Source organism: Bos grunniens, chromosome 1 (assembly GCF_055505025.1).
Source record: "Bos grunniens cultivar Pamir isolate PY7600 chromosome 1, Bosgru_T2T1.0, whole genome shotgun sequence".
Lineage (NCBI taxonomy): Eukaryota > Metazoa > Chordata > Mammalia > Artiodactyla > Bovidae > Bos > Bos grunniens.
In genome coordinates, this window is record NC_141165.1 from 86,971,175 (window position 1) to 86,995,242 (window position 24,068).

At 34.0% G+C, this 24,068-nt stretch overlaps 1 protein-coding gene across 2 annotated transcripts in view; it reads left to right on the forward strand.

Moving 5' to 3' along the window:
• The window catches only part of FYTTD1 (forty-two-three domain containing 1), a 31,693-nt gene extending 7,625 nt beyond the window's left edge, over positions 1–24,068 (forward strand). The window contains exons 3-9 of one of the 2 annotated variants that reach the window (XM_086401675.1): positions 4,600–4,748; positions 10,674–10,786; positions 13,814–13,910; positions 14,310–14,371; positions 15,740–15,814; positions 19,860–19,986; positions 21,652–24,068. In XM_086401675.1, coding sequence (XP_086257801.1) covers positions 4,600–4,748; positions 10,674–10,786; positions 13,814–13,910; positions 14,310–14,371; positions 15,740–15,814; positions 19,860–19,986; positions 21,652–21,750 — 722 coding nt within the window. In that variant the 3' untranslated portion in view covers positions 21,751–24,068. The remainder of the gene's footprint in view (positions 1–4,599; positions 4,749–10,673; positions 10,787–13,813; positions 13,911–14,309; positions 14,372–15,739; positions 15,815–19,859; positions 19,987–21,651) is intronic. The other variant, XR_015164166.1, reaches the window with a different exon arrangement.

Below are 24,068 nucleotides of genomic sequence, written 5' to 3' on the forward strand. Positions count from 1 at the left end.
CTGCTCTGGTGAAGCTTAAAATGTGGAAGGATCTTCATAGAGGTAGTAGTTGAAGTAATGAGAATGAAGGTACTCTGGAAAGACAAGAGAACTTTCTAAAGGGGCTAAATGAGTGAAAACTGAGAAAAGACTATTGCATGAAACATGACAAGGAAAGGGTGAAAAATAGAACTGTTGCTAAAACTGAGATAGAGCTAGTGAAGTTTGTTCAAAGGTAGAAAAGGAAGGAGAAGAAAGGGATGATCTAGGCTTTTTAGAAGGTAAAGGAGAAGCTGTTGATAAATAAGAGATTGTAGAAAGAAAGGGTGATGAGAATGGGAACAGTAACTATAATAGAAAGCACCTAGAAATAGAATTTCCTTTTATTTGTGTGTTTTTTTAAATTTTATTGAAGTATAGTTGATTTACAATGTTGTGTTAATTTCTTCTGTACAGCAAAGTGACTCAGTGATATATATATGTGTGTGTGTGTGTGTGTGTGTGTGTGTGTATAGTTTTTCATATTCTTTTCTATTATGGCTTACCCCGGATATTGAATATAGTTCCCTGTGCTATATAGTAGTGTACCTTGTTGTTTATCCATCCTATATATACTAGTTTGTATTTACTAATCCCAAATTCCCAATCCTTCCCTCTCCACCTCTTTTTATTCTTGTTGATGAGATTTTTTTTCATGAGTCTTTCTCATCTAAGCCTCAAACTTTGGTATAATAATGGATTCCTGCTCTCTTTAAACTTTCTCTTTGTTCTACTAATTCACTCATTCTTTTGGAATACATTCAGATTTCCTTGTTCCTCTCCCAGTCCCTTATCATGTTATGTTTTAATATTGCAATAGCATCCAGAATGGTTTCACTGTCTTCTGTCTTCCATTCAGTATAAGATACTGCTTCAAAACTGATATAATCTAATCATGAATTCCATGACCCCCTCAATTCCTATTCAAGTATAGTCTTTATCCCCACTTAGAGCCCTCTTATTTGTGCCTACCACATCCATTCACTTTCTGTCCTTTTCTCTAGACTCTCAGTACACTGTGCTTGCCTATGTCTTTGAATTGTACTTGTCACTGTTTGCCTTATTCCTTATTCACATCGTTTGTGTTTTGTAGCTAGCTCAGAGCCTGCCTTTTCTGTCATAGCTGTTTTTTTTCTCTTTGGAAATGTACCAGATTATATTCTGCCTTTTATTATTCTTTAATCGTTTGGAAAAGTGTTCAATTTTTCGAGCCACAGAAACTTGCACTTAGGTCATGGCTCTGCCATTTTCTAACTATGACCTCTGGGTAGTCACTATTCTTTGCCTCATTTTACTTGCAAAATTGAGAAGTTAGCATCAGCTTCATCAAGTTCTCATTTAAAGTACTCAGAACAGTGCCTAGCACAGTAGTAGATCCTTCATTATTTAATACAAATAAAAATAGCAAGTTGTTACAGATTTAATTTGAACTAGAGGCTTTCCCATCATGCTTGATTTTCATTTGGTTGCAATTCTAGAAGGAAATCACACAAAGAGTAGCAACAATTTGATCCTAATATTTTAAAAAGTTATATCTCTATTGTTTTTTTGATGATTATAAAACTAATAAGATCATTACTTTTAGTCCTAAGGCAGAGCACCCAAAAAAGGAACAAATCTACATGAATTCCCTACCATACAGAGTTGCCATGCAGATAGAATTCACTGGGAAGTGATCTGTAGGGATGCTGCTGCTGCTGCTAAGTCGCTTCAGTCGTGTCCGACTCTGTACGACCCCATAGACGGCAGCCCACCAGGCTCTCACGTCCCTGGGATTCTCCAGGCAAGAATACTGGAGTGGCTTGCCATTTCCTTCTCCAGTGCATGAAAGTGAAAAGTGAAAATGAAGTCACTCAGTTGTGTCCAACTCTTAGCGACCCCATGGACTGCAGCCTACCAGGCTCCTCAGTCCATGGGAGTTTCCAAGCAAGAGTACTGGAGTAGGGTGCCATTGCCTTCTCCCACTGTAGGGATGAGGGGGCTTTAATTTACTGGAGGATGAGCAGGGTCAGAATTAGAGTGATACCTAGGACTAGATCTAGATAGATACCTTGGGCCTAAAATTTAAGGTGTCATTCATTCTCAAATTTTGTGCCTTAGGCACCTCTCTTACCTCACCAGAGTCTTAGCTTGAGGGGAGGGGATAATGATTGCCATTGACTGTCCTATGCCACAGAAACAAACCTTGAGTTGCACACTAGAACTTGAAAGAAAAGCTTCTAGAGTCCCTGCAGCTCCCTCTGCTGACAAAGCCTAATATTAAGCCAACTGGTAAGAGACATGTTCCAGTAACAGAAGTGGGGCAGTAAAGGCAATGAATTCATAAATGGTTCAACCATCATAACAGGTTTTTTCTAACTGCCTTGTTGAATTCTGGTCTCAAAATTGGTACACCACAAAAAAGCATTATGGAATTATATATTTGAGAATGACATATACATGATTATGACTTAAGAGATTCATCACACACATTAGTCCTGAGAAATCCTACAGTAAACTATTTTATTTAGTTTGACTGTGAAGCAAGTTGTTAGACCTGTTACCACATTGAAGGTGTATAGTATTACACAGGATTCCATTCTAAAGACATTCCCCCACAAATTAAAATTAAGAATAGCCAGTATCACAATTGTTACTTAGCATAGTCCTCTGGAATTTCTGGCCATTGCATTAAGAAGTAAAAGAATTCGAGGTGTAATTATTGGAAGGAAGAAGATAGCATTATTTGTGAGTAATATGATTGTCACTCAGAAATCCCAATAAAATAATTTGAAAAACTATTAGAACTAATAAGTGAATTCAGTGATAGCTGATTAGAAGCTATTGAAAGCTCAATAGCTTTCTATAATCCCAGGAATGACAATATGAAAATTATTAATAGGGATCTTTTTTGAGATTAATAACATATGAAATACCTTTAATAAATTTAATGAGAACTGTACAGGACCTATGGGGGAAAAACCTTGAAACTTTACTGTGCCAATTTAGTGACCAAAGAAGACTTGAATGAGTGGAAAGACAGCACATTCCTGGATATTGTAAAGATATCAATCCTTGAAAAATTAATTATAAATTTAAAGTAATTCTTAGAGCATCAAAGAAAATTAGAACTTGATCCTGAAAGACTGATTATGAACATGGCAGTTTGGGAATGAAAGATAAAAAAAAAAAAACACATGGAAAGTGTTCATTATTGCTAGTAAACTACCAAATGTGATGAGATTTTTTTTTTAATTTCAAACATAAAGTGATAATGATTAAAAAGAATAATAGTCAAAGTAGTCAATGATGTGGAAAAATGGGCACCCTTATGTTCCTGGAAATATACATAAATACAGTCATTCTGGAGGAGATTTTTTACCAAAAGAATCAAAATCCTTAAGAATTTGCTTTACTCTTTGATACAGCATTTTGACCTTTGGAAATTTATATATTGAAGAAATGATCATGGCTGTGTATAAAAATGTGTTATCTATAGTGTTATTGTAATCTTTATGGTAGAGTAATGGTAGAAGTAACTGAAATGGTTTAGTGTGAATATTAAAGACATTAGAATTAAGGATGGTCAATATCACAGTTGTTACCTAGTGTAGTTCACAATATTCACAATACAGTGTTAACATAGACTACAAAGTAGTATTTTGAGTGTGAAATATGCTTGCTGGAAGATTGACTTGGCCTGCTTTCTCAGCCCACAGTACTACAAAATTGTAAATTACCTCATGTGATACAGTCTTTTGTGTTGCTTAAAAACAGTTGATTCTAAAAGTGTTAACTTGAAATATATGTGTATAAGTAAAATACTAGAAAAATGTAAAATGTTAGTAGTTGTTATCTCTAAGTGGTGACCTAATAATGGTGGTGACTTTTATATTCTTATTTATACTTTATATATTTTTAAGATTTATGCAGTTGAACATGTTTACTTTTCCATAATTAGAAAATGAATGTTTAAATAGATAAGACATATAATGGAAGAGTGAAGTAAGTAATGTCATGTGCCGCAGAGATTAAAATATTCATTGGAGTTTACTGCAGACTTTAGCAAAACCAGTTGGAATACAGTAAGACTGAAAACAAAGAACCCAGATTGCAGCATAGTAAGTAAATAGGAGATAATGATTCCACTCTAAATCAGTTGCCACCAAACAAATAAAGTGTGAGGCACCTGTTAATAATGTATTTTATCTAACCCAATACATCTGAGATATCTTTATAATGTATGATTAATATGAAATTATTAATGAAATATTATATTTTCTTTTGTTACATCTCAATTCAGATTAGTCATATTTCAAGTACTCAATAAGCATATGTGATTAGCAGCTGCACAGGGAAAGTTGAGACTGTTCTCTTTGTTGAGAGTAATTCTGAAGAGAAGATAGCTAGGAGGAAATGTGAGAATCCTCTAGTCCTTTGCAGTCCATTACCAGTAGCAGAACCCTTTTCAGTGCAGCTTATACAATATAGTAAAAGAAATATTATATAATAATAAGTGAAAAACTCTCATGTCCTCCACCCTGCTTAAGAAAGACAGTATCCTATTGATTCTGAGATTGTTTTTTCCTCTTCTCCTTACAGGTTTTGGTAAGAATAGTCTGAGCCGTAGAGGAAGAGTGATGCCTGGGAAGAGACGTCCTTATGGAGTTATCACTGGCCTTGCAGCTAGGAAAGCAACTGGAATTCGAAAAGGAATTAGTCCTATGAATCGACCACCTCTAAGTGACAAGGTAGGATGATAGTTAATCCTGAATCAGAAACTCTGGGACAAATGAATCTGTATTCAAAACAGAAATAAGACTCACAGACATAGAAAATAAACTTTCAGTTACCAAAGGGAATGAGGGGAGGAGGGATGAATTAGGAGTATGGGATTAACAGATACAAGCTACTATACATAAAATGGATAAGCAACAAGGATTTACTGTATATCACAGGAAACTATATTCAGTATCTTATAATAACCTATAATAAAAAATAATCTGAAAAAGATATATATTTACAACTGAATTACTTTGCTGTACACCTGAAACTAATGCAATATGTAAATCAACTATATTTCAACTAAGGAAAAAAAATAAAATTTTATTTGTACTAGTATTTTTGTGAATGAGCTTGAGAGAACATTTTATTTGAATATTTTGGTTTTTTAATGTAGTACTTTAGGGCTTATATAAAAAATTTAATAATTAAATAAAAATGATTGTCATTCATGAAGAATACCTAAACTTCCACATTATCAAATATAAACTTTTTTTTTAATAGGTTCTTAATTTTGCTTGTACATGTGCCCCCGTGTGTGTGTATACAGTTTTTAACAGATGTGTGTCTGCAGTTATTAATAGGTTATTGATGTATAATTTTATACTATAAAATTCATTTAAGTGTACAGTTCAGTGAATTTTAGAAAATTTAGAGTTGAACAATCATCACAATAATTAATTTTAGAAAAACATTTCTATCACTCTAAAGAGAAATCTCATGTCCATTCACAGTCATACCCCATCATATGCCCCCAAGCAACCACTAATCTACTTGCTGTAAATATATTATAAATTTGTCTTTCCCACGCATTTCATATACAGGCATACCTTGTTTTATTACACTTCACTTTATTATGCTTCACAGATACTGCGTTTTTTACAAATTGAAGATTTGTGGCAACCCTGCATTGAGCATGTCTGTTGGTGCCTTATTTTCAACAGCCTTTGCTCAGTTTCTGTCTCTGTGTTACATTTTGGTAATCCTCACAATATTTTAAACTCTTTCATCATTGTATTTGTTATGGTGATCCATAATCTTTGATGGTACTATTGAAAAAAGATCAAAACTCACAGAAGACTGAGATGATGGTTAGCATTTTTTTAGCAATAAAGTATTTTTAAAGTAAGGTATGTACATTCTTTTTTTAGGCATAATACTGTGGCACACTTAAAGACTACATTATAGTGTAAATATAATTTTTTATATGTACTGGGAAACCAAAAATTCTTGTGACTGAGTTTTTTGTGGTATTTATTTTACTGCAGTGGTCTGGAACCAAATCCCCAGTAACTCCAAGGTATCCCTGTAAATGGAATCATACAGTAGTATATGGGCTGGCAGTTAGCTGTATACTTTTGAGGTTTATCATGTTGTAGCAAGTCTCAGTACTTCATCTCTTTTTATTGTTGAATAATATTCCATTATATGGATATACTATATTTTGTGTATCCATTCACCAGTTGATGGACAACATTTTCATTGTTTTCACTTTTTTGGGTATTGTAAATACTGTTGTTTACATCCCTGTAAGTCTGTAGGGACACAGGTTTTCATTTCTCTTGGGTGGATAACTGTTTCCTCTAGTTTATATTTTTAATTAGAGTTATATTTATTTACCCACTGTAAATTAACTACTTTTCAAATCTTAATTGACTTTTTATTTACATCTCAATGGAGTAAATTTCGAATTGGCTAAATAAAGCACTACTTAAAATAGTTTCACACATGGTTTTTCTTTAATTTCTTATGTTTAGTAAGTCTGAACCACCAAGGAATGTAATGTTCTACTCTTCTATTTTTTAACCTGTTTGGTTTCTCTGATTATGAAAGTAAGACATTTTAATTGAAAAATTCAGGACATGAATCATTTCTTAAAATATCTTTAAGAATGTATTCTGGTTAACCACAACTCTCTTTACACCTTAACTTTTCAGTTCTGCTATCACCAACAGCTGTCTCTAAAACTTCATCACAGAACTTGCTCCAGCAAAAATTTTAGATTGCAACATATGGTATAGTCTTTTGAGTTGTTTAAAAATAGTGAAAATTGAAAGTGTTAAATTATAGAATACTTACAAGCTCTATAAATTATAGAATAATGTACTGAATGTTTTTATTCAAAGACTGAATGATTTTAGAAAAGGTATGGTTTGAAATTTTCTGGTACTTAAGAACCTTTCTCTCAACCTGAATGTAGATTAATATCTGAACAGGAATGACTGTGGTACTTGTGAAGCAGATCATTTTCTAGCAATTTATGAAATTTCTTTTTACATATAAATAACTTATACCATCCTTTTATATTCATTAAATGAATTACCCAAATACTTTAATATACTTAGAAATTTTATACCTTAAAAAAAATTCCTGACCGTAATTAGACATTTTGTTACTTTATCTCTTCCTTTCCACAGTTTATATGCAATAGTAAGATTTTATTTCAATAAAAATGTACATTTTCTTACAGATGAAGTGAAATACTAAGTGGGATGTGCTATGACTAGCAAATGACTGTGTTAGGAGGGGAATGAACATCTCTAAGAATGAATTTTTTTCTTTTATTTAGAGAAAGCTTAAAGTATCTGCCAAGTGAAAGTTCTTAAGGAATTTTTTGACTGGAATATATTACCTTGTCAGTGTCAGTTCTATAACATTTTCCTTTTAGATTCACAATTTCCTAAAACTGAGGGTATGTTATGTTTTGTAGAACTTTTAACTGGACTGTAATAGCACTAAACTATTTAGTACTTCTGTAAACTTAAAAAAATAACTGCATAAATAGCAGTTATATTCTGCTAATGGGTAGTTTTGATCATTTGTCTGATTTTGATAGTTTATTAATACCTTATCTTCATACTGTGGAATTCAACAGTAAAATAGGAATAAATGTTAATGTGCAAGACAGTGTGGATACATCTCAAAACATCGTGCTGAGCAGAAGAATTCAAACACAAAATACTATGTACTATGATCCTGTTTCTTTGAAATTGTATAAAAGGCTGAACTAACTATAGTGACAGATCAGGCATTGCCTGGGGTTAGAGTCATGTGAGGGAAGGAAATTGCAGGGGGCATAAGGAAACATTTAAGGTTAAAGGTACTGTTTTATATCTTGGTTATGATGTGTTACATGACTACATGTAGTTACCCAAATTCATCAAACTGTACACTTAAAATTTTATTACTTTTAATACTTAAGTAATAAAATACTACTTTAATAGAAAAACATTCAAATAGACTACCTTAATTTCTTTCCCTCAAGGAATAATTTTTGATATCAAAATTCTGTAGGGAAAACTTACTGCTAGATATTCTTTGTAAACACTTTTGTACACATATACAAACCTTAGATTCATGAACACAAATTTCCCAATACATTATTGGACTATTGACAGTTCTTGACCATGTATCATCATTTAATTCATGTTGACTGAATACTCAGTATGTCCTAGATGCAAGGGATTCTGTATTAAAATCCCTGTCCTCATGGAGAACTCAAATAAATATTAAATAATTTATCACACAGATAACTAAATGATTATCATATGGCAGGTATTTTGAAGGAAAATGACATGTGACAGTAACATTATAGAAGGAACTTTTACATTTACCTATAAAATGGTCTTTGGTATTTTTATTAAAGACAAAATATTAAGCTCAGAATGGGCTATCATTAGTCTGATTTCATAGCATTTCTTCTGTATGGTTGATATTCTTTATTCCTGCTTTTACATTTACTTCTTCTCTAAATGTTCATGAAAATGAAGACTATTGTAATTTTTGTGTTTTTTAATCTGTATCTTTGGGATACTTCTCATATTTTTAAAATACAAGGGAATCTACATTAAGTAAAATATACAGTTCATATTGTCAAAGACTTTTGAAAAGCCTTCATGGAAAATATGGAAACCTGAATTAGGCTTTAATGATGGACTGAATTTATGTGGAGAGAGAAAAAGTGGACATTTCATGTGCTAATATTCTATGACATTGAATTTTTTAAATTTCTATATTTCTATTCAGGTTTCTTTGCTATCACAACCTCCCTTTTTTTCTTCTCACACATTTGTTTTGGAAATTAGCTCTCTCTTTTTTTTAAAACTATTTGTATTGATATATAGTTAATTTATAATGTATTAATTTCAGGTGTAGCAAGTGATTCAGATATATGTTTTCAGATTATTTTTCATTATAGGTTATTACAAGATATTGACTATAATTCCCTGTGCCATACAGTAGATCCATGTTTCTTATCTTTTTTATATATCATAGTGTATATATATTAATCCCAAACTCTTCATTTATCTCTCTTCCCCTTACTTGCTATCCATTTGATAACCATAAGTTTGTTTTTCTATGTCTGTGAGCCCATTTCTGTTCTGTAAATAAGTTCATATATATCATTTTTTTATATTCCACATATAAATGATACCATATATTTGTCTTTCTCTGATTTATATCACATAATATGTTTTAAATCTTTCAAGGATTCTAAATTGTTGATTTTATTTAGCATGGAATGCAGTATTTGTATTTGGCCTATGTCCACCTTTAAACCTACATTCCACACCATTACCTTCACCCCCTCCTCTCCGCCATAAACATACCTCAACATTCCAAGAATCTAAAGTCATAGTTTCCTCTTTCATATCTCTTTCTCTTTGTGCATATGCAAATCTCTCTCTGTTATAATGTTATTACCGTACTTCCCATATCCTATTACATAACTTACCACAGTATATTATAATTACCCATTAATATGCATCTGTCTGTTAGACTGGATTACTTGAAGATGAGGACTATACTTAGATATCTTTGTATATCTGACTAATATACCTGTCCCATTATAGATACCTGATAGATATTTGTTGAATGTCCTCAAGAGACAGAGCTGCTCTAAACATTTTGTAACGTGTCAAATTCTTTATATAATGGAATTCTCAACTCGAGTTTAAGCTGTGCCCACTGCAGGATTTCAGTCTTTAGTTGTTAAGATAGATTTCAGAGAAGCCTATTGGCAAGGGGTCTAAGAGCCTCTTGTGAAACAGCTCAAGTTATGCCACTGCTGAGTCTGAGACATGTCTGGAAATTAACCAGTCTTTTTAAACTTGGTGGATGCCCTGACAGGTGACTCTTTGCAGGGGTCCTGGGAGGGAGCTAATTAAAAGGAAGACTGACTCTAAATGCTGGAGGGAAAGAGTGATTGTGAGCACACTGTAATACACTTTGTTCCCACAAAAGTCTTTAGACATCTCATAGAAACAAATAGACACCAAACAAAGCTTAACACAAATTCACTAAAAACACTAGAATCATAGAAGCACAAGCCACACTGCTTAGGACCCTCTAAGAGAGCAAGAGACAAAGGAGAGATAACATATCTCTTCTACTTCTCCTCTGACTTAAAGATCAACTTCAGTCCAGTCAAAGTCAAGGAAACCATCAGAGATTGCTTGGCTAGCACGATGGCGCTGCACCTGCATCAGGAATTTGGCTCTCTTACACCTTCACTTGACATCAAAATCATATTTATATGAAAGATTCCCAGATTTTCATTTCAGGCTCTCTCGATTCTTCTCTTGAGCTCCAAAGCCATGTTTCCTCATCACCTGTGTATCCCTCAGAGTATCTCAAACTGAACATAACCAAAATAGAAAAAATTCCTTCTTCTGTTTGAATTCTTCTTTAGTTGCAAGTATTTTAAGTATAATGTGGTTATCTTTTTGGTCACTTAGACTGGAAATATTCAGGTTGTTTTAGCTTCTCTGTCTCTCTAATCTGTACATCTTAAGTAGTGGTCAGTCCCTGTCCATTCTGCTTCAGAAATGTTTATATGGTAGGTTATAGAGCATGAAGCAATCTAATTAACATAATTTCTTGCTTTCTAAAAGAATATAGAACGATATTTTCCAGCATTAAAAAGGAAGGCAAACCTTCTGAGACAAAATGAAGTGCAGAGAAAACCAGTTGCAGCTCTCAAGAGACCTAACCAGTTAAATAGAAAGTAAGTACTCAAATATAAGACAGTATTATGTTATCCTTCATAAATAAAGATGGACTTCTTATACTGAGAGTTCAAATCAATGAATTTGCAGTGATGTTGTAGTTGTCTGGTCATTTTTGAGACAGGTCATTTGGGATGTCTGTTTGAATACTCAGTATGGAAGCATTTAGTTACAGCTTCCTTATTTTTTAGAACCAGTGTTGTTGATGAATTTAATTATAGACTTCTTAAGAAAAACATCACTCTGTTTCTTTGTTTCTCTTGACATATAGAAAAAGACTGAAAAAGGTGATTGTTTTGGTAAAAACACCTCAGCCAGAATTATTCAAAATTCTGAAAGCTGAATTTGTTACATACTCTCAGTGGCTCTTAACAAAATAGTGTATGTTATTTGTGGGAAAAGCAAACCTGAAAGGATTTTTCATGAATACTTCTTAAGCTTAAATTATTTATTTGTCTATGTCCAGTCTTAGTTGTAGCATGCGGGATCATTCATTGATTGTAGTGCTTGGGCTTCTCTCTAGTTGTGGCATGTGGGTTCAATAATTGTGGTGCACAGGCTTAGTTACCCAGGAGTATGTGGATCTTAGTTTCCTGATCAGGGATTGAACCTGTGTGCCCTGCATTGAAAGGTGGATTCTCAACTGCTGGACCACCAGGGAAGTCCCTAGCTGAAATTATTTTGGTATTAAATTAAAAAGGGTATGTCCTGTGATTCCACTCTTGCAAGGTCCCCAGAGCAATCAGATTCACAGAGACAGGCAGCGGAGGGGTGGGGGCTGGGGGCTGGGCGGAGGTGGGCAGTGAGTTGGAAGGGGAACAGGTTTAGTCTGTGAAGGTGAATGTTTCTGGAAATGGTGGTGGTGGTGGTACGACGTGAATGCACTGAATGCCACTGAACTGGCCGAAGCGGTAAACTTCACATGTATTTTACCAATTAAGGATATTTAAAATGTTAAAAAGACCATTGTTTAAAATGTGACCTACTATTATAGTACTTCTGCTTTATTGACTATGCCAAAGCCTTTGACTGTGTGGATCACAACAAACTGTGGAGAATTCTTAAATAGATGGGAATACCACACCACGTGACCTGCCTCCTGAGAAATCTATATATGCAGGTCAAGAAGCAACAATTAGAACTGGACATGGAATGGCAAACTGGTTCCAAATCAGGAAAGGAGTATGTCAAGGCTGTGTATTGTCACCCTGTTTAACTTATATGCTGAGTACATAATGCAAAATGCCAGGCTGGATGAAGCACAAGCTGGAATCAAGATTGCTGGGAGAAATATCAGTAACCTCAGATATGCAGGTGACACCACCCTTATGGCAGAAAGCGAAGAAGAACTAAAGAGCCTCTTGATGAAAGTGCAAGGAGAGTGAAAAAGTTGGCTTAAAACTCAACATTCAGAAAACTAAGATCATGGCATCTGGTCCCATCACTTCATGGCAATAGACAAGGGAACAATGGAAACAGTGACAGACTTTATTTTGGGGGGCTCCAAAATCACTGGAAATTGTGACTGCAGCTGTGAAATTAAAAGACACTTGCTCCTTGGAAGAAAAGTTATGACCAACCTAGACAGCATATTCAAAAGCAGAGGCATTACTTTGCCAACAAAGTTCCATCTAGTCAAAGCTGTGGTTTTACCAGTAGTCATGTATGGATGTGAGAGTTGGACTATAAAGAAAGCTGAGTGCAAAAGAATTGATGCTTTTGAAGTGTGGTGTTGGAGAAGACTCTTGAGAGTCCCTTGGACTGCAAGGAGATCCAACCAGTCCATCCTAAAGGAAATCAGTCCTAAATATTCATTGGAAGGACTGATGCTGAGGCTGAAACTCCAATATTTTGGCCACCTGATGGGAAGAATTGATTCATTTGAAAAGACCCTGATGTTGGGAAAGATTGAAGGCAGGAGGAGAAGGGATCGACAGAGGATGAGATGGTTGGATGGCATCACCAACTTGATGGACATGATTTTGAGTAAACTCCGGAATGGACAGGGTGATGGTGATGGACAGGGAAGCCTGGTGTTCTGCAGTCCATGGGGTCGCAAAGAGTTAGACATGACTGAGGATTGAACTGAACTGAACTGATTATGGTACTCTGTTCTCTGTAAGGATAAAGTAGAAGTTGACAAGCTGTGAAGTTTTATTATTTCAGTTTCAAATACCATTTATTCATCTCTTATAAAAGACAATTCAAAGCAAAAAAACCCAAAAAAACCCTGAAATGAAGTTTTTGTATATGTGGAATGGCTATAATTGTAACTTTACTCAACTATCATCTCTTTGTTTTGAGAATCAATTGGGAGTACTTTTTTTTTGGAAAAGAGGAACTTCTCAAAAATTTGTCAATTACCTGAGCCATTAATGAGTCCTTGTTAATTGAGATGGCCAGGGAAATTATGCATTTGAGCCTCTATAAGGTTGGAGGTAAGATGAGGTGACATGTTAAACATTTATTTATAGAAATAAGCAGATAAGTATGAAAAGTTGTCTTTTACCAACTTGCTATAGAAATTAGAAATTGGTGAAAGTAAAGTCAAACATAATTAAGGTTACAGTATTCTATGCAGGAGAGAGCAAACAGTGGAACAGTATGAGTTTTTGTGTGATTTATATTAATATAATACGTATTATGAGTGAAGGAGAGCAATACATATGAGTGAAGGAGAGAGATTTGGAGAATATGTTATATTTCAATATTTTCTCTTTATTGTTGATTTTTAGCAGTTTGACAGTGATGTACCTAGGTATGATTTTCTTTGTACTAATTCTTTTAGACAGTTGAATATTTGTAAGATAAATTAGCTCCAGAATTAACCAGATTGTTATATGATATCTGTAAATCAGATCTCAATAGCTTCATGTAAACAAGAACATAATTGAATCTTTGTGTTTAGTATACCTCAGTATTTTCGCCTATGCATTTAACTATTTTTGCTTATTTTTTCAAGATGTTTCAGAGTTGTTAAGTGGCCCAGACTTTTCATGGTACATGTGTTTTTTTTGTTGTTGCAGAAATAACATTCCAAATAATTTTACCAGGAGTGGAAATAAATTAAGTCATCAGAAAGACACTCGTCAGGCAACTTTTCTTTTCAGAAGAGGCCTGAAGGTATAAAAAACCCTTGACAGTGTTTTCTTTTTACACAAAGGATCCTGACCATCCACCTTTAGTAATCATCAATTATAGACATGACCCATGATCAAGGTAGGGTTTGGGTTTAGGATATGGAGAACATGACATTAGATTAATTTTTTTCCCTCTTTTCTCTTTTGTTGTCATCAATGCAGTGTCCTATAAGAATTCAACATGTTATTTAGGAATAAATTTGTTTTTACTACTTATTCTGATACAGGAACCTCAAGAAAGAGGTGTTGTCAGAATAGGCACATGCTCCTCTCTTGCATTCAAACCCACCACACAGGGTTCTAAAGTTACAGAGCAGGATAGCTCTTTGGATTCAAATCCTCTGCTTTCTATGGCATCTACTGCTTTTTTTTTCCCCTTCAGGTTCAGGCCCAGTTGAACTCAGAACAACTGCTAGACGATGTAGTAGCAAAGAGAACTCGTCAGTAAGTTTCAATTTGTTTTTCAAGATGTCATTTCAAAACTCCCAGAATAGTAGTGACCTAAATTACTTTGTGCTGCAGTTTAAAAGAAATTAAATGAGACCCAGAGTGAATTAACCATTGAGCCTGAAATAAGTAAATCCTGTTTTGTTTTTGTTGATTTCCCCCCCAAAACATTTGGTTTTTCACATGTCAGTGTTACACGTTTTAGCAGCAAATGCATTACTCTGTATTTTTTTTCCTGTTTATTCCATTTTAATGAAATAGCTCTTTATTTTTTTATAATCACTTTATACAAATGAACCAGTTCAGGGAATAAGTAGAAGAAAATCCAGTAGAGCTTTTAGAATATTTATAAATTTTTAAAAACAATACAGTGTTTTCTTCTTATATTGCTTTTTTCCTCCTTACCCCATGAAGGTATTTTAAGAATATATTTTTGTCTCTTAGAATTGCACTGCAAGTGTGAGTTGTAACATTCCATCAGTATGACCAGAGTTTAAAACTAAATCATTTAAAATTATGGCTGCTACTTAGAAAACAAAGCATATATCACATGATCGCGGTTCAGATATGATACCTTCTAGAATGGGCATGATTTTGAGCAGTTGGAGTATAAGAATGGCAACTATTTGAACTTCATGCTGATAGTATTCTTTTGCACTGGAGTTTGAGGATCAATGTATAGAACAAAGCACAAGATACTTAATTTGGTAACAATGTAATATAAATGTCAGACTTTGACCTATATAAATATAAAAGTAAAGCTGATAAAAAGTGGGTGAAGAGGTAGAGGGAAGGAATTAGAAATACTATTGTCCTTTCTTTTAAAGGAGGTAGGGGAAAATGTCAAGAGATACTACTGGAAAAAGAAATTCAAGTGTATTTATAAAATTAATGAAAATAAAATAGTGATACAGCCATCAAAATGTTTCAAACTAGGAAGAGAAACTAGAGGATAGTGTGATGAGCTGAATCCTTATGATAGCAAGATATTATTACCTAAGTATCTTGTTTAGTGAACTGGAGGTAACTAACAAGCAGAAAATCAGGAAGTTAAAAGTGCTGCCTCTGGGGAGCAGGAAGGGAGAACAGTGGAGTAAAGGATTGTTGCTTTTTATTAGAAGCTTTTCTGAATTATTTGATTTTTTTATGTGCATATATCTGTTACATGGAAAAATATTTATAAATTCATGTGTCCAGTTCTTATAACCAATATGCTGATTAATTATATCATGTCGGGGCTCAGATATCTAGAATTTCTGAAAACTTAGAAAAAGTAATGGCTACTTTAAAATATGTTTTATATAAAACACACAGTAGGATTTGTAAACTTTCGTTTTAATGAAATTTTTGGTTTTTTGAAACTAGATGGCGAACTTCCACCACAAATGGAGGAATTTTGACTGTATCCATTGATAATCCAGGAGCAGTGCAGTGCCCAGTGTAAGTCTTTTTTTTCTTTTTGGAAAAAATTATAACCTCTCATTATGTAAGATAATAGAAAAATATTTGACTCTGCTCAGGAGTATGATGTCCAGGCTAGGATAAACTGAGACAAGGAAACAATACAAAGTGTAAGTTAAAAGTAGAGAATTCCTTGGTGGTTCATTGGTTAGGCGGAGAAGGCAATGGCACCCCACTCCAGTACTCTAGCCTGGAAAATCCTATGGACGGAGGAGCCTGGTGGGATGCAGTCCATGGGGTGGCGAAGAGTCAGACACGACTGAGCGACTTCATTTTCACTTTCACTTTCAGTGGTTAGGACTCAGTACTTTGAGTGCTATGGCCCAGATTCAATCCCTGATTGGACAGGGCACTAGGATTCCACAAGCCACACAGCATGCCAAAGCAAACAAGCAAACAAACAAAAAAGCCAAAACAACTAAAAAAGTTACATGTTTTGGACTTCATTACATACACATCTGCCTTTTTTTTAAAGACTTCATAGTATATTCTTTTATTTTTGTTGTTTAGTTGCTAATTCATGTCTGTGACCCTATCAACTATAGCCTCCAGGCTTCTCTGTCCATGGAATTTCCCAGGCAGGAATACTGGAGTGGGTTGCTATTTCCTCCTCCATGGATCTTCTTGACCCAGGGATCAAACCCAAGTCTCCGGCATCGGCAGGTGGATTCTTTACCACTGAGCCACCAGGGAAGCCCATTCTTTAATTTAAATGACCTTAATTAACTTCACCATTCCATTATATTTATTGCATTATAAACTTTCTAGGTTGAAGCTGGAAGTGATATTGCCTGGGGTGGGGGTTGAGCTGAACCCTGAGTTCACAGGCAAGATGTGAGACTTGTAGCACTGGGCTGGAGGTAAAGGATCCATTTCAAGAAAGTTCTAAAACCATATTATCAAATTCAACCTGATAATTGACCTAGCCGTGGAAAAGCCTCATTGGATCCTCACTAGACCACACGGTAACTCTCACTCTTAAATTTTTCCCATCAAAAAGTATCAGGAATGAAAATCTACGTTGTGTACTTAGAATTGAAAGAAAGTCCCGTATCAGCCAGTGGTCTAGCAGATTGGCTAATTTCTTGGAACTTCATGCAGACGTACTCAAGCTAACACAGCAGAGGAAAATGTCTGTGTCGATGTGTGTAACCCATTAGTAGGTTATGAAGTCAATTATGTGAGTTGTGATGAACATATTTTTAAAATAATAAATTTTTTTTTTAATTCCTAGGTTTACAGAGTTTTTGTTTTGCCTATACATCCATTTTAATAATTGAGATGAAAACATCAGATGAGTCTCGAGGTTTTAGAGGTTGCTTTATTTTAGTAGAAGATTAAGACTTGGAAATGACCAATTATTCCAAATTGTTGAAAAGTTTGTAGTTCTACTTACAGAGGTATTCTGTGAGCAATTTATAAATTTTAGTCTCTAGATTAGTCTGTCAAGAACCAAGTTGTTTTTTTTTTTTTTTGATTCAGCAAGGTTGCAGGATACAAGATTAATATCTGTTTTTATATACTAATAATGAAATATCAGAAAGAGAAAGTAAAAAAGAAAACTGATTTAAAATTGTATTTACAAAATGCCTATGAATAAACTTAACCAAGGAGGTGAAGGACCTGTATGTTGAAAACTGCGAGATATTGATGAAGGAAATTTTAGATGATTCAAAGAAATGGAAAGATAATCCCATGCTCTTGGATTGGGAGAATTAATATCATTAAAATGACCATATAACTGAGTAATCTATAGAGTTAACGCAATCCCTATCAAAATACCCAGGGCATTTTTCACAGAACTAGAGCAGATAAAATTTACATGGAACCCCAGGTGACCCCCAAATTACCAAAGCAATTCTGAAAAAAAAAAAAAAAAAACGAAGGTGGGAGGTCACACCCTGACATAAATCTTAGCAGTATTTTCTTGGATCAGTCTCCAAAGGCAAAAGATACAACAAAAGTAAACAAATGGGACTTTTAATTAAACTTTAAAGCTTTTACACAGCCAAGGAAACCATCAACAAAATCAGAAGACAGCCTACAGAATGCAAGAAAGTATTTGCAAATGATGCAACCAACAATGGGTTAAAATCCAAAATATACAAACAGCTTATACAAGTCAGTATGAAAACAGTTCAGTCAAAAGGTGAGAAGAAGACCTAAACAGACATTTTTCCAAAGAAGACATACAGATGGCTAGCAGGCACATGAAAAGATACTTAACACCACTAATTGTTAAAGAAATGCAAATCAGAACCCCAATGAGGTATCACTTCACCTGTCAGAATAGCTCTCATCAAAAAGTCTACAAATAATAAATGTAAGAGAGGATGTGGAGAAAAGGGAACCCATGTACACTGTTGGTGAGAATGTAAATTGGTTCATCCACTGTGGAAAACAGTATAGAGGTTTCTTAAAAATAGAACTAACTACCAATTCCACTCCTGGGTATATATCTAGAAAAAAATGAAAACACTAAATCAAAAAGATATGTGCACCCCAGTGTTTTTCATAACAGCACTGTTTACAATAGTCAAGACATGGAAGCAACCTAAGTATACATCAAGAGATGAATGGATAAATCAGATGTGGCATATATATATGCATATATATGTATATATACAATGGAATGTTACTCAGCTATAAAAAGAATGAAATACTGTTATTTGCAGCAACATGGATGGACCGAGAGAATGTTATACTTAAATAAGTCAGAGAAAGACAAATACTATATATTACTTATATATGGAATCTAAAAAAATAATACAAATGAATGTATATAGAAAGCAGAAACAGACTTGTAGACATAGAAAACAAATTTGTGGTTACACAGAGGGGAGAGAAGGCAGAAGGAAAAAATCAGGTGTATGGAATTAACAGATACAAATTACTATATATAAAATAGATAAGCAACAAGGATTTACTGTATAGCATAGGGAATTAGACCCATTATCATATAACAACCTATAATGAAATATCTGCAAAAATACTGAATCACTATGCTGTATACCTGAAACACACAATATTGTAAATTAACTATACTTCAAAAAATAGAGGAGGGGGACCTACTGGATGATGATGATAATGAAGATCGGGGGATGACCAGCTGGAGTTGATCAAGGATGATGAAAAAGAGGCTGAGGAAGGAGAGGATGACAGAGACAGCGCCAATGGCGAGGATGACTCTTAAGCACATAGCGGGGTTTAGAAATCTTGTCCCATTATTTCTTTACCTAGGTGCTTGTCTAAGATCAAAATTTTCACCAGATCCTCTCCCCTAGTATCTTCAGCACATGCTCACGGTTCTCCCCATCCTTGTCCTTCCCATGTTCATTAATTCATATTGCCCTGCGCCTAGTCCCATTTTCACTTCTTTGACCCTCCTAGTAGTTACGTTAAGTCTTACCCTGTAATTTTTGCTTTTAATTTTGATACCTCTTTATGACTTAACAATAAAAAGGATGTATGGTTTTTATCAACTGTCTCCAAAATAATCTCTTGTTACACAGGGAGTACAGTTCTTTCCATTCATACAATAGTTGCTTCCCTGACAACAAAGGCAGTCCTCATTAGTTGAGTGGAACCTGAGAGCAGCTTTGAGTTAGAGGTATGTGTGTTAAACCCCACATAAGAGTGCTGTGTGGGGCTCTTCAACACAAATGTAACAATGTATTTTTGTGAATGAGAGTTGGCATGTTAAATGCATCCTCTAGAAAAATAACTAGTGTAATAGTCTTAAGATTTGTTTTCTAAAGTTGATACTGTGGGTTATTTTTGTGAACAGCCTGATGTTTGGGACCTTTTTTCTCAAAATAAACAAGACTTTATTAAACCAGGAATTTGGAGAAAAAATAAAAAATAAAAAAATAAAAACTGGGTTGGCGGGGTTATTGAGAATGTAAATAAAGTAGCCTTCATACAGTTGAACATGTATACAAGTCAAAATGTCTTAATGAACCAAGTGATTTATTTCTCTTCTTTTGATTGTTTAATTGATCTTATTTTAATTTTTTTCTAATAGAACTCAGAAACCACGATTAACTCGTACTGCTGTGCCCTCATTCTTGACAAAACGGGATCAATCTGATATAAAGAAAGTTCCTAAAGGTGTCCCCCTACAATTTGACATAAACAGTGTTGGAAAACAGGTAAATTTCCCCCCCTGTATTTCTCTGGCCATTGACTGAAAATATTTTAATTAACAAAACTAATGTTGTATAATAAATAGGATGTCCTAACTATCCTTAACCCTAGGAAACTACTGGTCTACCTGTTTTCTGTCTCTGGATTTGCTTATTTTGGACATTTCATGTGAATGGGATCATATAATGTGTGAACCTTTTTTCACTTACCATAATTTTTTCATGGTTTATCCATTGTGTATATCAATATTTTATTTCTTTTTATTCCTGAATAATATTCCACCATATGGATATACTTGTATTTTATTTGTCAGTTGATGGACATTTGGATTGTTTCCATTCTTTGGCTATTGTGAATAATGCTCCTCTGAACATTCATGTACATATGCTCACACAAAAACCTGTGCATTCATGTTTTTGTGTGCGTGTATTTTATTTCTCCTCGGTAAATACCTAAGAATGGAATTGCTAGATCATATTATAATTCTGGGTTTATCTTTTGGGGGAGTACGAAATTGTTTTCCAGAGAAGTAGCTGCGGTACCATTCCTTCCAACATGTAAGAGTTCTGAATTTTTCCATGGCCTTACCGGCATTTGTTATTATCTGTCATTTGATTTTAGACATTCTGATGCATGTCAAGTGGTATATCTCACCATGGTTTTGGCAGTTTTTGTATTATTAACCTTGTAATCTTGCTAAAATACACTTTCTGCTTTTAATAATTTTATAGATTACTTAGGATTTTCTTTGTAAGCAATCATGTCATTCTTTGAATTTCTTGCCAATCTTTAAATCTTTTCGTTTTCTTCATTATGATGGCTAGGACATTCAGTTCTATGTTGAGAGCATGTTTGCTTGCTTTGTCTCCAGACTTGAGAAGGCATTGTTTTTCACCATTAAGTTTGATGTTAGCAGTAGGCTGTTTTTATCAGATTGAGGAAGTTCCCTTCTATTTGTAATTTGCTGAGAATTTTTATCATGAATGAGTGTTACATTTTAAAATGTCAACTGTGGCATGAAGATAAAATTTTCTGTATAGACAGAAATTTGACCAAATTTATTTTGCTTATTTTGTCTGTTGTTACTTTCCTTTCAGCCTGGTATTTCCATCTCGTTAAGAATTTTCTAAGTTAGTTGTGATCCACACAAAGGCTTTAGTGTAGTCAATGAAGCAGAAGTAGATGTTTTTTCTGGAATTCCCTGTTTTTTTCCTATGATCCAGTGGATGTTGGTAGTTTGACCTCTGGTTCTTCTGCCTTTTCAAATCCAGCTTGAACATCTGGAGGTTCTCAATTCATATACTATTGAAGCCTGGCTTGAAGGATTTTGAGCATTCCTTTGCTAGCATGTGAGATGAGCTTAGTTGTGTGGTAGTTTGAACATTCTTTCATTGCCCTTTTAGGGATTCTGACTCTAGGTTTCAATTCTAGACCTCCAAGTGGACAACTGACTTCCCTAAACTTCACTAAATTCACCTATTTCATATGGGTGTTTCCCTCATATATATACACACACACACACACACACACACACACACACATATTTATTTATTTATATATGAATGTTAAGTATTGTTACTGTGAATTACCATTATGATCACATTGTTGTTCCAAAGCAAATGTAGCTTACAGTCAAGTTGTTAATTTTTGTTTTGTTTTGTTTTCTCCAGACAGGGATGACTTTGAATGAGCGATTTGGGATCCTGAAGGAACAAAGAGCCACTCTCACTTTCAACAAAGGAGGAAGCCGCTTTGTAACCGTGGGATAGATCCCATGTCACAGGAACTTTTCAGTGATGACTCTTAAAAATTTAATTGCTTGAAGAGTTCATCACAGAAATTCAAGAAACTTTATTTCAAAATATTCACAAGGCTAAATAACTCTTATTTTTATTTTTGAAGTTTTTTTTAAACATGTATAAATAATGCCCTGAAAGAATAACAGGGAATATGCCTATGTGTTCTTAAAGATTTCATGGTTGGCCCAGACAGAACAATTCTCTATTTGACTTTTTTGATTCCTCATGCAGCAGAAAGAATGTGGAAAGATAGAAATTGATTATTTTATGATAGTGGTATTTAGGATCTCATCACCTTTGCCCATTTTTTACACCTTGCCATTGTAAATCTTGGTCTTCAAGATTTGAAATAGGTCCCTTTGTTGCTGTCACTTATACTTTAATAGTGTTGGTGTAATAAGTGCAGTTGACTTTTCTGCATTAGGGATATAAAAAATTATTAGAATTTCAGTTTGGGGGTTTAAGATTTATGGGGATATCTGGAACTTGGTTCATTTTTCAAATAACATTAAGTTAATCCTCCAGAGTTGTAAATCTTTAATGCTGAACTTTTTTTTAATGAGAAATGTGACTCCGGGCATTAGCTTCTGTTTAAAATGTTGGTGTTTAAAGGCTGTAAATGGGTGTTTACAAAGTTATCTGATAGAGCCTAATTGGAGGAAAGTCCAGAGTAAAAATCTGGTAATTTGTGTGGAGAGAAAGTAGCAGGTGGAAGATGGTAACTGAGATGAAGACTTTAAAAGCTAGGTCATAGGTATACTGTTTGAATTTAGTGTAGTTTTGAGTCTAGTGTGCACAAAGTATTCTTCAGATGATATTTGGAATAATTATAATTAAAATGGATTGAGTTCTATAGATATTTTGATAGGAAAATTAGCCATAAAGTCCTGGACTTCTTATTTGAAAAAGTTAAATTTTAAGTTTACTAAGTTGAACAGTATACATACAGCTCTTAAAAAAATATATATGTCACAAGGTAAAAGGTGCAAAATTATAATAGAGTTAACATTATTATGACCTTGTTCTGTACCTTTGCTTCTGATTTCTTGTGTAAAGTTCAGGCATTTGTGGTGAGAAAAGGATTCCCCCCCTCATACTCTGGAGGGTTAGGAGGAGTTAATTTGTTGTGCCAAGCTAGTGCTGAAAGTCCTCAGATGGTTGTAAATTTTAAGTTACGATATAATAGCAAAATGCAGCAAAATATTCAAACTACAGGTTACGAGTTTGGTCATTTTGAAGCTTAACTTTTTGATTTGCTGTAATGTTAAAACCTCTAAGTAGGTGTTAGTTTTCCCTTCAGTGTATAATTTGTGTTGATTTTCCCTGTTAAAACACAAAACATTGTTATGGCTCCTGCCTGCGTTGCAGGGTATACTAGATTTCATTGTTGTTTCTCATGGTCCTTTGGTTACTTGGTTTATGCTAGCCACGGAAAGCTATCAATAACAGTTTCATGCTTATACCAAAGAATTAAATCTGATCCTTAATATCTGGTATTTTGCTTGTAAGTCTACTGATAAGGGATTATTGGAAGCCAGTCATACAATTTGAAAGTAAACTCCAGTCTCTCTGTAGGCCAAGGACTCACTGCAAAACATTTTTGCAAGTATGAATGCTTAGATTTGATTCATGAACAATACATTTTAGACTGGTTTAGAATTATTGATAACTTATTTTAAAACAAAGGAAAAACAACTGAGCACGAGTTTGCTGTCTTTAGAGCAGTTTGTGAAAATACGGTCTAAAGATGTTTTCATTTTCTTGTTCTTTTAAATATTATTGTACAGAGCTATTATTAATGCCTTCTTTTTAAATCTTAAAAATCCCTCCAAATATTGATATTAAGTGCATCAAACAAAATGTCTTTGGTATATTAAACTTTTGCTCTTCATGCATCTGTAATTTCATTTTCTTTTTAAATATAAAATCTTGCCTTTGTTACAGCCAAATTATAATTCTTGAGTGCTAACATGTTGTATAAAAACAAAGGAATATGCTCTTTTGGAGGAAATTTTTCCTTTCTTAGAATGTGGTTGTAGTCATCCTATTTCAGTTATTAAAAGTTTTTTTTTTTTTTAAACAAGATGCAACTTAAATTTCCCTTTGCATCAAGGTGTGTAAAAAACATTGATGCAGTGCATCACAAAATGAACGTTTGTATTTAATGAGGAGATGCTTTACACTGTACTTTTTGGTGTTTTTTGGAAAAGTTACCTTTAGATCTGAAGCTGTTCATTTTTAACAAATAAAATATTACAGGTCTCTCATGATTTATTCTTAGCTAAAAA